The 22732-nt window shown below is 41.3% G+C and overlaps 1 protein-coding gene across 1 annotated transcript; it reads right to left on the bottom strand.

The window, feature by feature from the left end:
* Positions 1 to 8128: 8128 nt before the first annotated feature.
* On the bottom strand, positions 8129 to 15523 carry drgx (dorsal root ganglia homeobox). The gene is made up of 7 exons (XM_014154370.2): positions 15205 to 15523; positions 14599 to 14720; positions 13616 to 13719; positions 13051 to 13152; positions 11109 to 11284; positions 10473 to 10585; positions 8129 to 10261 (listed from the first exon to the last, which is right to left on the bottom strand). The coding sequence occupies exons 2-7, from the start codon at positions 14654 to 14656 to the stop codon at positions 9858 to 9860; spliced, it is 957 nt and encodes a 318-aa protein (XP_014009845.1). The 5' UTR covers positions 14657 to 14720; positions 15205 to 15523; the 3' UTR covers positions 8129 to 9857.
* Positions 15524 to 22732: the final 7209 nt, after the last annotated feature.

Raw genomic sequence — 22732 nt, 5'->3', positions numbered from 1 at the left:
TCCAATACCTTGACTTTTTTGTCCTTAAGCCATTTTGCCACAACTTTGGAAGTATGCTTGGGGTCAATGTCCATTTGGAAGACCCATTTGCGACCAAGCTTTAACTTCCTGACTGATGTCTTGAGATGCTGCTTCAATATATCAACATCATTTTCCTACCTCATGATGCCATCTATTTTGTGAAGTGCACCAGTCCCTCCTGCAGCAAAGCACCCCCACAACATGATGCTGCCACCCCCGTGCTTCACGGTTGGGATGGTGTTCGTCAGCTTGCAAGCCTCCCCCTTTTTCCTCCAAACATAATGATGGTCATTACGGCCAAAATGTTCTATTTTTCTTTCATCAGACCAGAGGACAATTTCTCTAAAAAGTACGATCTTTGTCCCCATGTGCAGTTGCAAACCGTAGTCTGGCTTTTTTTATGGTGGTTTTGGAGCAGTAGCTTCTTCCTTGCTGAGTAGCCTTTCAGGTTATGTCGATATAGGACTCGTTTTACTGTGGATATAGATACTTTTGTTCCTGTTTCCTCCAGCATCTTCACATGGTCCTTTGCTGTTGTTCTGGGATTGATTTGCACTTTTCGCACCAAAGTACGTTCATCTCTAGGAGACAGAACGCGTCTCCTTCCTGAGTAGTGTGACGGCTGCGTGGTCCCATGTTGTTTATACTTGCATACAATTGTTTGTACAGATGAACGTGGTACTTTCAGGCGTTTGGAAATTGCTCCCAATGATGAACGAGACTTGTGGAGGTCTACAATTGCTTTCTGAGGTCTTGGCTGATTTCTTTTGATTTTCCCATGATGTCAAGCAAAGAGGCACTGAGTTTGAAGGTAGGCCTTGAAATACATCCACAGGTACACCTCCAATTGACTCAAATGATGTCAATTAGCCTATCAGAAGCTTCTAAAGCCATGACATCATTTTCTGGAATTTTCCAAGCTGTTGAAAGGCACAGTCAACTTAGTGTATGTAAACTTCTGACCCACTGGAATTGTGATACAGTGAATTATAAGTGAAATAATCTGTCTGTAAACAATTGTTGGAAAAATTACTTGTGTCATGTACAAAGTTGATGTCCTAACCAACTTGCCAAAACTATGGTTTGTTAATAAGAAATTTGTGGAGTGGTTGAAAAATGAGTTTTAATGACTCCAACCTAAGTGTATGTAAACTTCCTATTTCAACTGTATGTATCCCTAAACCTATGGATACATATCACTGATGAAATGCACTCATACTGAGATTCACCCTATGCTCTGACTTTGATCATTGATCTAAAGCCTAAACTTGAAAAAAATACATACATTTTCATTTACTTATTTAACTAGGCAAGTCAGTTCAGAACAAATTCTTATTTACAATGACGGCCTACTGGGGGAACAGTGGGTTAATTGCCTTGTTCAGGGGCAGAACGACAGATGTTTACCTTGTCAGCTCAGGGATTTAATCCAGACATTTTTCGGTTACTGGCCCAACGCTCTAACCACTAGGCTACCTGCCGCCCGATCTATGAGATATTTTTTTAAATTTTGTGTATCAAATAAATACATTTTTCAAGGGAGAAAAATTTGGAAGAATGTTTTTATTTGAACCTTTATTTAGGTTAAATAACGTCCCATTGAGTTTATGAGACCTGGCCAAGACGGTCATGTTGATGGCTTTGGGGCTCCTGAGTGGTGCAGCGGTCTAAGCCACTGCATCTCAGTACAAGAGGCATCACTACAGTACCTGTTTCAAATCCAGGCTGCATCACATCTGACCGTGATTGGGAGTACCACAGGGCGGTGCACAATTGGCCCAGTTTTGTCCGGGTTTCGCTGAGGTAGGCTGTCATTGTAAATAAGAATTTGTTATTAACTGACTTGCCTAGTTAAATAATGAGCCATCTCTGGGTCTGATATGAGACAAGAGTCTGGTCCAGAGCAGAGAGCTGGTCCTGGTCCTCTCCATGCTGAGTCAGGTGCCTCTCTGTGGTTGTGTCGCTGTCAGCAGCCTGTGGTTACAGCTGGCAGACGTCTGACAGACAAATGCATTACTCTGCTGAGTTAAAATATGCTATGCTGGTATAACCTCCATCAGAGATGAGTCTAACAGATCTAATTGATTGGCTTATCGATAATTTCTAATGCGGGAATTAAAAGCAGTGATGATGACGGTGGAGGTTCAGTCTCTTCTCTGAATACTGTCTGCACTGTTTCTCTCTGCCGTTGGATAGAAGTTAGCATAGCCCTATAAACACAGATCTAGGATCAGCTTTAATGCGCCCCCCCCCCCATGTTCGTTAGCATTAGGGAGGGAAAACATAACTGACCTCGGATCAGTTTTCAGGGTAAACTTCATCCTGCTGGTTGTCTCAGTGTGAAGAGTCCAGGACATCTCTCTCTTTCTGCAGCACAGTATTATGTTTTCATTACTGCAACAATAGAAGTCCATTAACATGGCCATGTAGAACAGAGTTAAAATGCCTGTCCTCCATATTCACTCTTTCTGTTTCTGGCTGCCCTCCAGTTAATTTAATACAACAATGCTCCACAAAACTGCTGCAGGACTTATTTTAGGTGACAGAGAATTATCACAGATGCCACATGCACAGCGGGAATGTCAATAGCAACTTGACTTGTTTATGGGATATTAAAGCAGTGAATTATGGGTGCCATACAAAACTTAAATGATCGGAACCATTATAACCCCCGAATCTTTTGTTTTTGTTAATGATTAAATTCCAAATCTACTGTATTCAATTTGGAGAGATTTAAATGTGTTGTCTGAATCTTTTGTGTGAGTTTTAGACCGTATGTCAATGTCAGCCACATATATAATAAATGTTCCATTTTGGGAAGCAGTGTACATTTCTTATAATAAGTATTGTTATAATAAGTATACACTATATAAGTATTGTTATAATAACTATACACAATATTATCATTAGCTGCCATGTCATTGGATTTTTGGAACTCACACATTTACATATTACAATATTAGGAGATGATTAATCAAGTAATCCTTGATTCGGCTTGATTGGATAATATATATATATACGTGTGTGTGTGTGTATATGTATATATATACACACACACACACACACACACACACACACACACACACACACACACACACACACACACACACACACACACACACACACACACACACACACACACAGTGTTGTGAAAAAGTATTTGCCCCTTTTCTAATTTTCTATATTTTTAATATTAGATAAAGGGAACCTGAGTTTACAAATAACAAGAAAAATGTATACTTATTCTATTCATTTAATTAACAAAGTTTTGCAACACCCAATTCCCCTATTGTGAAAAAGTCATTGCCCCTTAAACACAATAACTGGTTGTGCCACAACTAAATGCTTCCTGTAGTTGTTCTCACATCACTGTAGAGGAATTTTGGCCCATTCTTGCATGCAGAACTGCTTTAACTCAGCGACATTTTCAAGCATGAACTGCTCTTTTCAAGTCCTGCCGCAACATCTCAATTGAGATTAGGTATGGACTTTGACTAGGCTTTCCAGAACCTAAAATGTGTTGCTTTTTAACCATTTTCATGTAGACTTGATTGACCCAGCAGCACTTTAGCTTACAGATGGATGGCCTGACATTTCCTGTCATTTCCTGTCAAAATGGTGTTCCCAGAACTTGCATGTAGTTCCCAGAACTATGTAAGTACTACCTGAATACCTACAGACAACGTTGCCGACAGGGTCTCTCTACCCCCGCCACAGTTGTAGCAGCTCCAGTCTCTCCCTCCAGAGGCGCCTTGTGTTCCTCGCCCTCTGCCTCTTACCCTTCCTCTACCTCCTCCTCGACCTCGTCCTTGACCTCCACGGTATCCTCCTCCTCCTCCTCCTCCAGCGAAAAACATCAACTGTGCAGCTTGTAGTTTAGCACCAGTCTTGGAGTTCTTCGACTTGATCTGTCTTTCTGCATGGGTGATGTGAGGTTTGACATCAGCGAGGTTCTTTGTCTCCCACCCAATGCATGTAGTGGTCTTCCTTGGCACGGCACAGCAGGCTGTCATATGGTTCTTGGTCAGGGGTCAGACCATGATGCTGGAGGAAGATCTTCTCCATTCGTACCTGATAGACCTCAAAGCTCTCATCGGCCTTCATCATGGTGGAATGTATTTTCTGGCAGTCTGTGTTCTTTTGGTATGTTGTCTTTACATTATCAAGCACAGCAGTAAGTTGGTCAGCACGGTTGGCTCTGACTGCATCACTGTTCCAGCCTCCCTTATACTGGTTCCACTTGAACTTCAAACACCGACAAGAGTATTTCCTCAATTTCACGGGCGTTCGGGTTATACATGGCAGTGATTGCTCTCACCTCTTCTTCAAACTTCACAGCATCTTTCGTGGGGTCATTCCATGCTGTCCAGTCTTCTGTCTGACACAGTACCACTTTTCCAAATTTCTTTGCCATCACCTTACTGGGTCCCTTTGTTGCCAAATCTGGGTCTTCATATCTACTTTTACCCATGATTACTTTTAATTATACCTTATCAATTTGCTTTACTCTACTCATAACGCAATCATTCTGGGAACTAATTTCCCTTTTTCAGTAAATTAGTCAATCATACAAAAATCATTCCACTCAATCACTTACTATTCTCAAAATCCTAAAATGGTGTTTCCAGAACTTTCATATAGTTCCCAGACCTATGTAAGTATTCCCTGAAAACCTACAGAGAACGTTGCCGATGGGGTCTCTCTACCCCCACATAGTCTCCTTTTGGGACTCTGGATCCTTTTCTAAGCTTCTCAAACCATTTTTTTTTTTAAGTTTACTTACTGAAATTCACTGAAAGTCAGTCAGTCTTTTCAGGTTCGTAGATGATGTGTTTTCTCCAGGGCATTCCACAGTGAGTATCTGGTCTGAGCAGGTCCTCGTCGTCTTTGGTCAGACGGGAATTTCCCTCCGCACGCCTTCACTTGCAATGCGCTACCGGTGTTCCCTCACTGCCGAGCTCCACAGGTAGAATCAATTATCCAGTTTGTGACGCCAAATTGTCATGGAACTTTCCACTTAAGGACTCAAAGTCAAAGTTAAATGAACAGATCTTTACTATCACGGCCGGAGAGGTTACAACAAACGTAATACTCAAAGTACAAGTCTGTCAGAAGCTCTGAAGGGATGCTCTCCCTTCAGCATTCTTTATATTCTTGCACAAACTAGGCATCTCTGCTCTCGGGATGCAATAGACTGATCATGACCTTGCACACATAGTTTCTAGGCGTTGGGCCAAAGTAACAATGTGCTACTTTCTGTTCTTCTATCAGTCCCTTCCCTGAGAGCAGTCACAGAACATCCTAACACAAGAACAAGAGACAATATGCTACATGTAGTCACACATTTGCCGAGACATAGAGGACATCAATGAATTTACCACAGCTGGACTTTAATCAAGTCTCAAGGATGATCAATGGAAACAGGATGCACCTGAGCTCATTTTCGAGTCTCATAGCAAAGGGTCGAATACTTATGTAAATAAGGTATTTCTGTTTAGTTTTAATACACTTGCAAAAAAGTGTAAAAACCTTTTTTCGCTTTGTCATTATGGGGTATTGTGTGTAGTTTGATGAGGGGAATCCATTTTAGTTTAAGGCTGAAACGTAACAAAATGTGTAAAGTCAAGGGGTCTGAATACTTTCCGAATGCACTGTACACACACACACACACACACACACACACACACACACACACACACACACACACACACACACACACACACACACACACACACACACACACACACACACACACACACACACAACATGACCAAAAGTATGTGAACTTGGTAGTGTGTGTTGCAACTGAAGACGATTTTTATGCGTTACGCACTTCAGCGCTCGGCGGTCGCGTTCTGTGCGCCGTTGTTGCTCCTAAACAATTCCACATCAAAATAACAGCACTTACAGTTGACCGGGACAGCTCTAGCAATGCAGAAATTTGAATCAGAAACAGGTGTGGCTGAAATAGCCAAATCCACAAATTTTAAGGGTTGTCCACATACTTTTAAATATATATATATTTTGACTGGTACTGTATAATATATATATATATATTATACAGTACCAGTCAAAAGTTTGGACACACCTACTCATTGCAGGGTTTTTCTTTATTTTTACAATTATCTACATTGTAGAATAATAGTAAAGACCACCAAACTATGAAATAACACATATGGAATCATGTAGTAACCAAAAAAGTCCTAAACAAAATATATTTTATATTTGAGATTCTTCAAGTAGCCACCCTTTGCCTTGATGACAGCTTTGCACACTCTTGGCATTCTCTGAACCAGCTTCATGAGGTTGTCACCTGGAATGCATTTTAATTAACAGGTTAATTTGTTAATTAAACGTTAATTTGTGGAATTTCTTTCCTTCTTAATGCGTTTGAGCCAATCACTTGTGTTGTGACAAGGTAGGGATGGTATACAGAATATATCCCTATTTGGTAAAAGACCAAGTCCATATTATGGCAAGAACAGCTGAAATAAGCTTTACTTTAAGACATGAAGGTCAGTCAATACAGAATATTTCAACAACTTTGAAAGTTTCTTCAAGTGCAGTCGCAAAAACCATCAAGCGCTATGATTAAACTGGCTCTCATGAGGACTGCCACAGGAAAGGAAGACCCAGAGTTACCTCTTCTGCAGAGGATAAGTTCATTACAGTTACCAGCCTCAGAAATGTCAGCCCAAATAAATGTTTCAGAGTTCAAGTAACAGACACATCAAAACATCAACTGTTCAGAGGAGACTGCGTGAATCAGGCCTTCATGGTCAAATTGCTGCAAAGAAACAACAACTAAAGGACACCAGTAAGAAGGAGAGACTTGCTTGGACCAAGAAACACGAGCAATGATCATTAGACCGGTGGAAATATGTCCTTTGGTCTGATGAGTCGAAATTTGAGATTTTTGGTTCCAACCGCCGTGTCTTTGTGAGATGCAGAGAAGGTGAACGGATGATCTCTGCATGTGTGGTTCCCACCATGAAGCAGGGAGGAGGAGGTGTGATGGTGTGGAGGTGCTTTGCTGGTGACACTGTCTGTGATTTATTTAGAATTCAAGGCACACTTAACCAGCATGGCTACCACAGCATTCTGCAGTGATACGCCATCCCATCTGGTTTGCACTTAGTGGAACTATCATTTGTTTTTCAACAGGACAATGACTCAACACACCTCCAGGCTGTGTAAGGGCTATTTGACCAAGGAGAGTGATGGAGTGCTGCATCAGATGACCTGGCCTCCACAATCACCCGACCTCAACCCAATTGAGATGGTTTGGGATGAGTTGAACCGCAGAGTGAAGGAAAAGCAGACAACAAGTGCTCAGCATATGTGGGAACTCCTTCAAGACTGTTGGAAAAGCATTCCAGGTGAAGCTGGTTGAAAGAATGCCAAGAGTGTACAAAGCCGTTGTCAAGGCAAAGGGTGACTACTTTGAAGAATCTACATTATTTAAAGAAGGATTTGTTTAACACTTTTTTGTTTACTACATGATTCCCTATGTGTTATTTTATAGTTTGATGTCTTCACTCACTATTATTCTATAATGTAGAAAATAGTAAAAATAAAGAAAAACCCTTGAATGAATATGTGTGTCCAAACCTTTGACTGGTACTGTATATATATTTATTTATATTCTGAAAAAGAAAAAAATACTGGCATAATCCAAAAATACAAATAATTTGTTGAACTTGCCTTTCCTCACTATACGAATCTGGACAAGATTTCAATGTTACATGAGTGGTTTGGAAAACTCAATCACTAAATAATGGTCAAACGTTTTAGATAGAAGCATCGCAATTTACTCCGATTTTAGAGTATAATCATGCAAACTCAAACTACATGCACGGCTGTTGGTTTCATAGAAGATTTTGCTTGTCTTGTTGAAAGAATGTAGAACAAAATAACCCATAAAGATAGAAGAAGAAGAAGCAGCCTCCACAGATCATGAGTGGTCTTGCTGATATAAACACACTAACAATATAACCCAGTGACTCAAAGATCCAACAAAGTCTTCACTTTATAACAATATAACCCAGTGACTCAAAGATCCAACAAAGTCTTCACTTTATAACAATATAACTCGATGACTCAAAGATCCAATTAAGTCTTCACTTTATTAATATATATGAACTATGCACAGCATGCAGAACATTTCATTGTGAAAGACGAGAGCGATAGAGAAGAGAGAGGAGACAGATGAATAAAGAGAGAGAAAGAAAAAGAAGATACAGGGAGAAATATAGAGACAAATAGATAGAGAACAAGAGAAATAGAGGGAGAGAAAGATAGAGGAATAGAGTGAATATAAGAGTGTGAGTGCTCGAGCCAGGACTTCTGACATTATCTCCCTCCTCCATGTCACCGGGGTGTCTCCCTCATCATTAATTATTAACCCAGTACTTTGTGGTAATACATAATTCACCATCAATTATTCATGCTAATGTGTGTGTAGTTGACTTAATTGTGTTATTGATTATCAAAAGTAATTTCCTGAAAATCCTCAAGGACTCAAATTGAATCAGCCTAAATCCTGGTCTCTGTGTACTCTCTCTTGCTGCAATTAAGTATTCTCAATCTGATTGGTTTATGTCTTATTAGCCGATCTGGTGAAAGACAACACAGAAAAGAGGTTTAACATTTTTTTTAAAGGCTAAATGAATAAATCAACAATCACTGATGAACCATGAAGGAGCCTCTAGGTTTAAAGGCCTATCGTTTTGTAAATATACATTTTAGTATTAATAAATAGCATGTGTCATGTTAAATGGGCTATTGTAACCTGGCAATGCGTCTCGAGCGAGCGAGAGAGAGAGAGAGAGAGGAGGTTATGAGTGGCGTTCTCTAGTTTCTCCAGCTTTTAAGGGAAACTGATGAATAATGGATAGGAGCAGATGGCCGTGGCGGTAGGCAACAGGAGAGACTACACCTTTAATTGTTTTAGAGAACATGTCACAACAGGACTAAAGTGATCCGGGGTCGGCTAACGCTAGTAATGCCACAGACGTGCTAGCAGACTGCTATTAGCAAAAGCCCTGATATCAACACCACTGTTGTGTCATCATATCTGTTAGCCTACCCTGTTAGCGTAGCCAAGGGACCACAGAGCAACATTAGCTTCAACTGTGGCACTTTAACATCGATGTAAAAGCAAATACGTTGATTCATGTACACTGCCACTGTCAGTTAAACGAGACATAAATAAATCAGTAGTTAGCGTTCTCTCTGGTCGCTGGCTTAAAAACCTGAACACTGATGACCATGACTCCAGTGAAAACTATAGAAGTGTCAATATTTCACATTGTGTTTTACATGTGTTTAAAAAAAGAGGAACATAACATGTTATATTGTCTGGTGACTTTCTGTAACACAATACCCTAATACACAAGGGAGAGCGTGTAGCCAAGATGAGAGAGAAGGGGAAATGCCTTAGATTCACATTATTAGCCAGGGTGGTAGTCTCCATCACACACAGTTTATTCAGAGTCCATGTAGAGTCCATGAGCTACGTACAGTACGTGTGCTTATAAGGGGACCGCAACGGCCCCACGATATTCAGCAATATTCACCCACAATAAATAAATCACACTCATACAATATCTTGATAGTTGATTCCATAGAGTATGATATCTGGGTAACCACTTCTCTCCTTGCTCCAGTAGTAATAGGACTAGGTCCATAGTTGTGCTTTAGGAGGAGTAGGTAGAGGGAGAGTAGTTGTAACAGTAGGCACATTCACACCACAGGAGTTTTAAGTCCCAGTCCTTCCGTCTGTACATCCACACTGTCTGTACGTCTGTCTCCTCTGGGCAGCGACACAGACACACTCACTTTTTCTCCAGTGGTTCCTTGGGGCAGAGGGGGTGTTTGTCAGACCCGGTACCCTGAGTCGGGGTCTTGGAGCCTGGGCTGGGAGCCTCGTCTCTGGAGCCTCTCCCCACGGCTCCAGAGACGCCCAACACTGATCCAGATACTACTCCCAGGGCAGGGCCCATCCCGGGCCTCGTCAACCCAGCCCCAGACACCCCAAGCACCGACATGCCTCCTACTCCAGTCCCATGCCCATGGCCGGCCCCCAGCAGGTTGGCTGACTGTAGCACGGCCTCGGAGTGCTCCCGGGCCTTCATCCGCAGGGCTGCCACACTGGCCGTACGGTTGCCCTGACAACCATAGGGGGGCAAGAAGGACAGGCCCATGGGGTCAGGAACACAGCATGAGCACAGACCACCTCCTGGTAAGACACAAACACACACACACACACACACACACACACACACACACACACACACACACACACACACACACACACACACACACACACACACAGGGTCAGGATATTGTTTTACAGTAGAGTATGTTCATCATCAATATCATCATCACCACCCTCCTCCTCTAACCATCAACTGTGTTCGTTATGTTAACTGTTAGCTGTGTTCACTTACCCTTCATTGTGGCAACATGTGACAGAGCCTGGGCATAGGTGGCTGAGTTCAGGAGGGTTCCTGGTAGACAGGAGGGGAAGAACGGGCCACCAGGACCCACCCCTCGGTTTATACTGGAGGGAGAGAGAGGAGGGAGGTTAGTTTAAAATGACTCCGAGAGGAGATAAGAGATTATGGTTATCCTGCAACTGAAGGAAAGTGAAGAGGAGTGAGGAGGGGAAGAGGAGTGAGAGGAGGGGAAGACGAGTGGGTTAACATTTGTGGTGACTGAATCACATGTGGAAGGTCCGAAGTAAACAACAAGCAAATAGTGGCTGGTCTGAGACTTCAGCACCACACACAGCTGTACACTCAGAACCCTGAGATCTGCTTTTCAGCGCCACATAACAGTGGACAGCGGCTGTAATGTTACTGGCCACTGGGAGAGAGGGATTTAAGCACAATGGACTGTTGCTAAATCAGAATCCCAAATTCGAGACATTCAGCACCACATGACAATGGACAGCTTCAACGTCACTGGCCAATGGGAAAAGAAGAGGCCTAACTCTGGTGGGGAAGTCTCCCCACAAACTCTATGCTAGACTATACAGCCAACCCTGTCTTCATGCACCTATGTCCTTGTCCCTGTTCTCTTACCTCTGCTGCATCTCCAAAGGTTCCTTCTGTTTCCTGCTCTGATCCACAGGAGACTGGGAGTTCAGACTCCTGGACGGAGGAGTGCCTCCCTCGTTCATCTGCTCCTTCCCTCCGTCAGGGTCTGTACTCCCTCTCTCTGTCTTTCTCCACTTGGCCCTGCGATTCTGGAACCACACCTAAACAGGAGGAGAGGAGATGAAGTAAAAAAAACTCACTGTTGCGCCATGCAATCTCTCTCCCGTGTACAATCTAAATTAATCGAAGGAATTTTGTGATGTATATTGACATGTTATAAACCCAGACCAGCATCTTTGTAGTTATGCATACAGGAGCAGAAGGTAAGATTCAGTTGGTCAGAAAACAAACAGATTTCATGAACCATGTCTCATCGCCGAAATATGGTCTGGGCCTATTCTGTCTTGTTATCAAATTCATCAAAAGGATATGTCATTTTTGGATCATGATAATATAAAGATAAAGATGTCGCTGTGTGTGTGTGTGTGTGTGTGTGTGTGTGTGTGTGTGTGTGTGTGTGTGTGTGTGTGTGTGTGTGTGTGTGTGTGTCAGACTGAAGCTCTCTGCCTGAGTGACTTTGCACTGCGACTTCTCCCAAACTTCACCCACCCATAGTCTCCAGCCCGCCACATACTGCCAACTTCTATATCCTAATTGAAAGAAGGTCATTGCCTATAACAACATTTAATTGAGCAATTTTTCATTCTCATATTTTAATGACTTCCCACTGACAGTCAGGGCGCTTTAGAGAGAGAGCTGTGATGAAGTCGTTTATTCCCCTATTTAGTGATTGTTTGACAACATCAGATTCGATTAAGACTGCACTCCCACACGCATTAATCATGATGTGTGTGAATGGAATGGGGTGGAGCAACTGTGCGGGACAGAACAGTCACCATTGTGCAAAAGCCTAGGTACAAGGACGTCAACAACCAAAAAAAAAACGAATCCCATTCAGTCAATGTACGAAAAAAGGACAACAGTTTAGTTTAGTGTCAGGACAACAATACGGCGGCTTGTTGTGATTGTGAGGCAGGCTATCTCACCCCTGCACCTTACAGCTAAAGAGTCGTGATCTCGTCTCTCTGAATGGCTGGTAATTGCTACATTAATCTCCATTTGGCACCTGCTTTAAGGAGGGGGAAACCCATTGACACGATACAATAAAGACGGGCCAACAACACTACAACAGAAAATACATTTATTTTCTAATAATAATGTAAGTTTAATATCCCTGCATGCTGCAGCCGATTCATGTTCATATTTAATAATAGGAATGCTGTAATCGGATTAGACCGGAATAATTTGTTTACAATCCCTAATTTACAGCTCGGGATTCCATTATCCCGCGCGCTGTCGGCTTTAAGCAATAGTAAGATGACCCAGGGGAAGCAAAGCCTAACTATTATATTTCCTACAATTAGATCTGCGCTCACAACAAAACCCAAAAGCAAATCTGGAATGCAGAAAATTACATACAGGACACACTGAATTGAATTACAACTGGCCAAATTTATAACCACACATATGTGGAGGGCAGGGTAGTTATAAATTGCCCCAAAATAATAATAACAATGTAAAGGGGTGTGTGTGTGTGTGTGTGTGTGAGCGCGTATTTAATGCTGTCTTAACATTTGTATCTACTGCCCTCTTTAAAAGCAACCCTTTTGCTTTTTTTCTGAGCTGCGGAAATGGACGGATGTATTTTTTGTACCTTTGTTTTGAGACGCGGACAAATTAGTGAAGAACATTATCACTGGTTAATTATGAATGACCGATTAATCAACCTGATCTAATATTCACCATTATGTTGATGTTATTAAAGAGCATCGGGAGAATGACAGAGTGCCTTAATTTACCCTCTCTGGTCAAACGTGCTCAGAGCCCACTGCTTCATTCCTGTGTGTGCGTGAGCGTGCGTGTTCACCTGGACACGCGCCTCCGTCAGGTTGATCTTCATGGCCAGTTCCTCGCGCGTGAAAACATCCGGGTAGTGAGTCTGCGCGAAAACAGCCTCCAAAGCTTCCAACTGAGAATGAGAGAAGTATTATATTAAGAGTTTTAAAGTTACGTGAGTTTATTATTCATGACACTACACAAAATGGTAAATTTATGTTGGTGTGTTGGTTTTCGAACGAAATATACAGAATCTACAAGATACCTGTTTTGGTAAGTACCCTAGTCTACTTTCAGAAGCGATAGGCCTATATATTGGCCTATGAATAGCGTAACTAGGCAACAAAATGCTATTAACTAGAATAAGTGCAAGTAATAAGGAAGTGATAGGTTACATTTTATTATTATGGCGGAAATAATGAGAAGCATCATTATAATAATCGTTATCAACAATATTATGGAACTATGAGGCCTACATTTGTATAAGCTAGCTAGCCAGCCTAATGCATGGTTTTGCTCACATCAGATTACATTCGTTATAACCATGTACAGAGTGATATTTTTAAGCAGTCCAGAGTTTTATAATTGATTGCTACCTGTTGTAGAGTAAATGTTGTCCTATTTCTACGTTGTTTTCTCCGCAGAAAGCCGTCATCAAAATCACCTGCTGACGCATGGTTGGCAAACCCGTTGGTGTTCACTGAAAACATAAATCATCGAAGAAATTTTTCAATAAAAACACTTGTTTATATAAATAAATTGAATACATTTGTGTTTGTTTTCAGCGAAAACATCAAAACGAAGGGATCAAGCAGGAGTTCATTTTTTAGGATGTCAGTAAATAGGATGGCCCATTGAAACGGACTATAATCTGCTTGTATATTCCTCTTATTAGAGCCATGAAACATTGATGTCCCGGTCTGAGAGGCATGACACCCAACATCTGTGGCCGCAGACGGGACAACACACCCGCCTCAGCCCCGGGGCTAACACACACACACACACACACACACACACACACACACACACACACACACACACACACACACACACACACACACACACACACACACACACACACACACACACACTTCAAACAGGGGTGGGTTCATAAAACAAACAAAAATACGCTATTAAAACATGCTTTTTCAAAAACAAGTATAATCTTTAAAGGCAAACAAAAACTCGCAACAACCATTTAAAACATTTATGGAACATGCGGTAATATATTTATTTATAGTATCACAGCTAATCAAGTTAACAGTTGTATAGTATTTTACACGAAATGATGCGAACACATCACACATACTTTATTTACCACAATGAAATAAAGTGGATACAAATATGTTATTCAGATGTTTACAGTTTTCATGAGTCATAACCCTTAAACCACTCTTCTTACATCAAATTCCGAGGTAGCGTCAAGCTGCAAATATTTCAACTCAATTGCAAGGATATAGAAGTTATAGGCTGATGTAGCCTACATTTAGTATTTCCAAATCAAAACTGTCAACACATTCTAGCCCATCTATGGAGAAGAGGTCCCAAAAGTTGCAGCATTAGGCTATGGTCTACTTACGCGTATTAGTCCGACAGCATTCTCCATCCAGCTGAGGGGGACAATGAAAGTAAAACATGATGGTTTTACGGGCTTTGTTTATCTATGGAGCTGTGTACGAAAGCCCGATGTCACCGAGAAATCTGAAAAGAAATCAAATAATTGCAGTCTCAAATCAGAGAATAACGAGTCAAGATGTGTCCAAGCGGTCTGCATCAATATTTGACAGTGGAACGGGCCGAAATACAAACATTGTAAGCCTAGTCAGTGTAAGTATTACAATGTTCATATTAATGACAAAATAGAAAAATAAAGAAACTCCGCAAAACTCCCTACTCTTCCCCCGAAATAAACGAACAATAAGTAATTTGCGTAACAAACCAAATTACTAGCCTATAAAACATTGGATAAAACATGAAATAGCATGCAATGTGCTCACATCAAAGTTATTAGCGGAGATTAATCCTCATCAAAATTGTCCATAAGGATGGGACAGGGCATCAGAAATAATGCCTAGATGTCTCTTGCAAAAAAGGTAATACATGATAGTAAATTATATGAAACATGCAGCCTGTCTATGATAGAACATGGTAGATATATGATAGATATACCATCTGTCTGTCATACCTGCTGTGTATTTGTCGTGTGCTGGTCCAGGGCGTGAGGAGGAGAGGATGCTGAGTACGCGAAGAGTTTCCTGTATGTCTGAGGGACCGGCAAATCCACTTTAACAGTCACTATCTCTCTCTACAACCTCTCTTACTCACTCCCCTCTTTCCCCCACACCATCCCTATCTGAGTTTATCTACTCTGCCTTTCTCTCTCTGGGAGTGTCCAGATGTCTTCGGCGAGTTGAGGCTTTCAGCTCTTGCTGCCTTTAGAATCTCACGCTTAATTGGTTCTAATCGGATTACCGCGGCTTTGTCTTCTCACTGTGAGTGGGACCTCTTTCCCTCACTCTCTCTCTGTCTGTGTGTGAGAGAGACACATCAACTCTCCCAGGTATCTGAGAATTCAAATATTTTCCCCGGCAGATTATTCTGCTGTTATGTCAGTGGTTATTCCCTGACCATAAACACACACACACACACACACACACACACACACACACACACACACACACACATTCTTTATTTGGTTGCTTCTATATTAAAAATCTAAGATGACTTCTGTTGGGTTTGAGATTGACTGCCAGGCCGTTAATTGCTCCTTAGGTGGGTTACCGGGTCCACTTTACAACGGGCTGCGCATATCATAACATTCACAATGGCCAGAATTTTGATTTTCTTCACAGCAAGGGGTCCCACGATTTATATCGCTTCCACGGATAAACGATATACCACGGGACCATTTCAATTAGTTTTAAAGCGCATCTGGGACATCACAGCACAGACGCTGGAATCTCCATGGAGAGACGAAATGAGGCTCCAAACTGCACCTGAAATTTGAAAGAGGAGGGTGGGATTGGATCAACGCACATAAGGTGGAGAAGCCGGGCTAATGGCAGGTAATTGGGTCTGTAATATCGTTACAGTCGGGTAATGGGCAGTTACGGCCCATGCGCTATTAAGTGCATCCCCTGTGTGCAGCATTTATTATATTAAAAGGGGGAATAATAATGATATTTTGGTTATTAAATGCATGTAATTAATTTATGCACTGCTGAAAATAAAGTTGTTATTACGACTTCCGACTAAAGGGAAGGAGAATATTGAAATCAAGTGTAAAACTCTTAGAACAGTTTTTTTCTAATAGTATAGAGATATTTAATCTCTGTGTGTGTGTGTGTGTGTGTGTGTGTGTGTGTGTGTGTGTGTGTGTGTGTGTGTGGTGTCAGTAACGACCCTCTTTATCATGTGAAGTCTGTCAGTGTAAACTGCAGCTTTCTCTCAGTCACTCACTTACAGTAGGGCTCAAACACAACAATAGCGTTTTCTGGCAAAGAGTAGGCTATTTAGCCCCTCTGAACACCATTTGCGAACTGAGTGCCAAACGATTTTACATGTAGAATCGCGTGAAAAATGTCGGCAGTCAGATATCAAGGCCTACAGCAAGCAGGTGGTCCCTAAAACACAGCGTGCTAGATGATTGGCGGCTGAAGAATGCTAGAACCACATTCATTGTGATGTGTGCAAGCCAAGGATACTGCGAGTTTCCCTGCGTTTAAGCCCTTGTTTTACATACCCAGACTCAGATGAACTCCTGGATACCATTTTAATGTCTCTGCCTGCAGTATGAAGGAAATTAGTGGTAGTTCTGGGAACCAATGCTAACTAGCATTAGGGCAATGACTGGAAGACTATTCCATGTTGTTTTTAACTTGTTCTAGAACCCAGGAGCAAAACAAGTAGACTTTCATATGAATTTATGGTCATGAATAGAACATATTTAAATCAGAATGGTCATTAGCATAACTCTCACTCTCAAAAATAGAAATGCAACAATTTCAAACATTATACTGAGTTAGTTCAAATAGAGAAATCAGTCAGTATCTGGTGTGAACACCATTAGCCTCATGCAGCGCAACACACCTTCGCATAGAGTTGATCAGCTTGTTGATTGTTGATTAATGGCACTTTAATGGGACTCAGGATCTCGCCACAGTAGCTCTTTGTATTCAAATTGACATTGATAAAATGCAACTGTGTTCATTGTCCGCAGCTTATGCCTGTCCATACCATAACCCCACCACCACCATAGGGAACTCTGTTCAAGGATTACCGCGGACAACATTGGCATCAGCAAACCGCTTGCCCACACAACACCATACTCGCTGTCTGTCATCTGCCTGGTACAGTTGAAACCGGGATTCATCCGTGAAGAGCACACTTCTCCACGAGCACACACTTGAGCTTCCCTTTCTGGTTACACATTACCCGTGGTCTGCGGATGCGAGTCCAGTACTGCCAAATTCTCTAAAATGACGTTGAAGCGGCTTATGGTAGAGAAATTAACATTCAATTCTCTGGCAACAGCTCTGGTGGACATTCCTGCAGTCAGCATGCCAATTGCATGCTCCCTCAAAACTTGACATCTGTTGCATTGTGTAACAAATGTTGTGATGTGCTGATTACAATAAAAGGTCACTCTAAACTGCACAAGGTACACCTGTGTAATGATCATGCTGTTTAATCAGCTTCTTAAAATGCCAGACCTGTCAGAGGGATGGATTATCTTGACAAAGGAGAAATGCTCAGTAACAGGGATGTAATCAAATTTGCGCACCACATTTGAGAGAAATAAGCTATTTGTGCGTATGAAAAACTTCTGGGATCTTTTATTTCAGTTCATGAAACATGGGACCAACACTTTACATGTTGCATTTATGTTTTTGTTCAGTATAGTTGCGCAAGTCTACTTATTGTTTCGGAATTGGGCCATAGGTTTTTGCCGCTCTTCGTTTGGTACACAGGAAAAGCTATGCTCCAAAAGAAAATCCTAAAGTAAAGTATAATAGTGCATGCTGGTAATTATTTGAGCTCAAAAGAACTAAAGCGGTCAATCTGATTCCATTTCGGACCAATCAATATATTTCTCCCATGTATACCGACACGAAAAAAGCTGTGTGTAATGTTTCTACCGTTGATAGTCAAATGCACTGTTCATAATAACTAATATAGGTTAATAGAGGTTGGGTAAAGTCATTGCTCAGCGGTTGTAAAAGGCAGGTGTGATTTAAGAAAGCCCCTGTGAGCTGCTACTGCTCGTGAGTGTAGTAGAAAGGGGGATGAACTGATTTGAAAGAAAAGCTATTTTGAAAGATAACTGAAGGTAAATTAAGAATAAATATTTTCTACAGAGTATAAGTATGTGGTTGGCATTGTACAATTAGAAAAAAATTGGGATCTCCATAGACTTAGAAACAAATAAATACACTATACACTAGATTTTATGGAAGATTTATTCCTTCATTATGAAATGCAGTCATGTTTTGTGTCTATAAAATCTGGCATCTACACATTTCTATCTACACAACTGACAGATATAGCAACCTGGACTCGGGTGTAGACAAAACATAGTAAATGTAAATCCGGGACACTGCAATTGGTATGATATGTTATGTTTCGTATTGGTATGTATTCATTTGTGGATGTCCATCATCCATTTCATATGGTATGTTATGAATTACAATTCCTATGATATATTAAAGTTGCTAATTAGCTAAAATGCTAAAGTTGTCCGTGATAATGTTAGAACACGCAACCTTTGGGCTGCTATTTGTTTGTGTACACGCTCACCCAACTTTAGTTTTGGCCTTAATTAACCTTCTGTTTTATGTAACCATATCAAACAAAACTAAATCACATTCATTTGCTTGTCCCGGATTTACTTTTACTATGTTACGTCTAGCCTATGAGACCATGCTGGGTATAGAGCACAGGCGGCCAGTGGCACCTTAATTGGGGAGGACGGGCTCATACTAATGGCTGGAAGGAATAAATAGAATGGTATCAAGCACATCAAAAACATGGTTTCCATGTGGTTGACTCTCTCCATTCCGGCCATTATTATGAGCTGTCCTCCCCTCAGCAGCCTCGTGGTATTGAGGTAGATCAGGTTTGATTACGATGTCAGTTATTACAATGTCGTAATATTTCACCACAATCTCCCCTTGGTTTTAGAACATAAAGTTGTTCAACAGCCTTAAAAAAAAACAGGAAAAATCAAGTCGTTACATCTTTGGTCGATACGAGAGAAGATAGTATAGGAGAGCATTTCAATTGACCTCCCCCCTTGAAACTCCTAAGAAAATGTATGAATGAACGCATCAACTTTTGTTTCAATATTAATTGTTCCAAGAGCAGCACAAATATTAATTTAGGAATATTGCAAAATCCGACCTCAACATAGTAATGTATAATACCACAAATATCCATTGTATTTCTAATATACAGTGAGTGTACAAAACATTTGGAACACCTGCTCTTTCCATGACAGACTGATCAGGTGAAAGCAATGATCCCTTATTGATGTCACCTGTTAAATCCACTTCAAATCAATGTAGATGAATGGGAGGAGACAGGTAAAAAAAATGTTTAAGCCTCAAGAAAATTGAGACCTGGATCGTGTGTGTGCCATTCAGAGGGTGAATGGGCAAGACAAAATATTTAAGTGCTTTTGAACGCGGTATGTTAGTAGGTGCCAGGCGCACCAACAACGCTGCTGGGTTGTTCATGCTCAACAGTTTCCTGTGTGTATCAAGAATGGTCCACCACCCATAGGACATCCAGCCAATGGCAGGCCAGTGGTCTAAAACGGGTCATAAATGAAAGAGGACAAAAGAAGGTTGACACGAATTGTGCAGAGCAACAGACGGGCGGGCTACGGTTAGTCAACTGACAGTTCAATGCAACATTGGATCCCAAAGACCAATAAAAGAATGCACAACTCGTCGTACATTGACACGAATTGGGTACAACAGATGACGACCTTATAGAGTTGCGGCTGCAGTGGGCTAAGGGACAAAAACACTGGAGAATTGGAAAACATTGCATGGTCTGATGAATCCGGTTCCTGACGTTTCATGCTGATGGGAGGACTAGGGTATGGAGAAAACAACGAGTACATGCATCCATTATACCACGTGTCAACATTGCACACAATGGGTCCCTTGGTAAAAGTGGAGCAACATTTCAGGATATCTGAATCAGGTGTATCCCTTCATGGGAGCAGTGTATCCATTTTCAAATTGATTTTTTTCAGCACGATAATGCCCCATGCCACAAGGCTAGGATTGCATCCCTGTGGAATGCTTTTGACACCTTGTAGAGTCCATGTCCCGACGAATTGAGGTGGTTCTGAGGGCAAAAGGATGTGCAAGTCAATATTAGGAAGGTGTTCCAAATGTTTTGTACACTCCATGCATATTGTATTTTCCCCCAGAGTCAATCTCTGACTACTATCCTGCAAACAACACTAAGGATGACATCACTTTCCTATGGTAATGAAGAAACTTAATAAAAGCACACATTTCAAAACATTGCAAGGTGGATGGATACTCATTCAAAAGATATGACCTTTTAATCAATGTCGATTTTAATTGTGCTTCAAACGCAAGAAAGAATTTATGGAATATTTGTTAAATGTTTAAAACATTATTTTAAGGCTACTTGAAAAATACAATGTTCAGACTGGTATGTTGACAATATTGGTCTTACAGTGAAAAAAATATTATTTGTGCTAATGTAAAAGTGGGATTGGGAGTACTCAGTAGGGTCTGTAGAATCTGTACGGTATAATTTCATGGGCAATGAATAATATGGAGTGTTGCTGGCCTTTTACTACACCCATTCCATAGGACACAACGCACATCGCCAGTCTTTTTTTCCCTCCAAGCCAATATGTAATTTATAGGCCTACTGTGTATTGCGTTGGGACTATTGGAATGGGTGGAGTAAAAGTGCTGGCTGGGTATGTAGACTCAGTCCCCCAAGAAATAAAACCCTATTTAGATTCTACAGACCATATTGAGTAATCCCTACCCCACTTTTACAGTGGCATTGTAACTCATATGCTGTGTATTGAATTGCAGTGAATGGAGTGGGTGGAGTAAGGACTCACCAGCACTCTGTATTAAACCCATTGCTCAGCTCAATAGACCAACTTAAGTTGTGTAGACAAGTAATCCAATTACATATATTTGTATTTTACTAAAAGTGTATTTCTTTACGTATAGCTTTCAACATACCAGTGTTGGTGTAAACTTTCTAAAGAAATGCTGGTATAAATACATGGCCAAAAGTATGCTGGTCAAACATCTCATTCCAAAATCATGGGCATTAATATGGAGTTGTTCCCACCTTTGCTGCTATAACAGCCTCCACTCTTCTGGGAAGGCTTTCCACTAGATGTTGGAATATTGCTGCAGGGACTTGCTTTCATTCAGACACAAGAGTATTAGTGAGGTCGTGCACTGATGTTGGGCGATTAGGCCTGGCTCGCAGTCGGCGTTCCAATTCATCCAAAAGGTGTTCGATGGAGTTGAGGTCAGGGCTCAGTACAGGCCAGTCAAGTTCTTCCACACTGATCTCGACAAACCATTTCTGTATTGACTTCGCTTTGTGCACAGGGGCAGCCAAGAAACATTAATTCATTCCTTGCGCTGTTGAACTACTAAATGCAACGTAAATTGTACCGGTATAAGTACTTATCTATCGAGTGCAGTTGGGACAGTGGTCGTTTGTGAATGAATTAATGAATGTCCTCTATGTTGTTAGTGTATGCAATATGATGGACTGACTGGTTTAAATCTGTATGATGTGAGAATGTATGTGTATGTGATTATTTTAATGAAGGTGATGCCAAATAGAAATTTCCATCCTGGATGGACAATAAAGTTTTATTCTATTCTATTGTCATGCTGAAACAGGAAAGGGCTTTCCCCAAACTGTTGCCACAAAGTAAAAAGCACAGAATCGTCTATGTCATTGCATGCAGTAGCGTTACGATTTCCCTTCACTGGAACTAAGGGGCCTATCCTGAACCATGAAAAACAGCCCCAGGCCATTATTCCTCCTCCAGCAAACTTTAAAGTTGGCACTATGCATGCAGGCAGGTAGCGTTCTCAGCAAAGTTGCCTCTTCACTGTTGACGTTGAGACTGGTGTTTTGCGGGTACTATTTAATGAAGCTTCCAGTCGAGGACTTGTGATGCATCAGTTTCTCAAACTAGACACTAATGTACTTGTCCTCTTGCACAGTTGTGCACCGGGGCCTCCCACTCTCTCTATTCTGGTTAGAGCCAGTTTGCACTGTTCTGTGAAGGGAGTAGTACACAGCGTTGTACGAGATCTTCAGTTTCTTGGCAATTTCTCCCATGGAATAGCCTTAATTTCTCAGAACAAGAATAGACTGATGAGTTTCAGAACAAAGCTCTTTGTTTCTGGCCTGTAATTGAACCCACAAATGCTGATGCTCCAGATACTCAACTAGTCTAAAGGAGGCCAGTTGTATTGCTTCTTTAAATCAGAACAACAGTTTTCAGCTGGGCTAACATAATTGCAAAAGGGTTTTCTAATGATCAATTAGCCTTTTAAATGCTAAACTTGGATTAGCTAACACAACATGCCATTGGAACACAGGAGTGATGGTTTCTGATAATGGGCCTATGTAGATATTCCATCAAATAAATCAGCCGTTTCCAGCTACAATAGTAA

The sequence above is a fragment of the Salmo salar genome, chromosome ssa18, assembly GCF_905237065.1.
Source record: "Salmo salar chromosome ssa18, Ssal_v3.1, whole genome shotgun sequence".
In the NCBI taxonomy this organism is placed as follows: Eukaryota; Metazoa; Chordata; class Actinopteri; order Salmoniformes; family Salmonidae; genus Salmo; species Salmo salar.
This window is presented reverse-complemented; position numbering and strand designations above follow the sequence as displayed.

Excerpts from the sequence above, each read along its gene's own strand:
- drgx (XM_014154370.2), bottom strand. The coding sequence starts at position 14,656 with ATGTTTTACTTTCATTGTCCCCCTCAGCTGGATGGAGAATGCTGTCGG. Across the intron at positions 13,720-14,598 it reads ATGCTGTCGGACTAATACGC|TGAACACCAACGGGTTTGCC; the intron begins GTAAGTAGACCA and ends TTATGTTTTCAG. Across the intron at positions 10,586-11,108 it reads CCTTTGGAGATGCAGCAGAG|TATAAACCGAGGGGTGGGTC; the intron begins GTAAGAGAACAG and ends CTCTCCCTCCAG.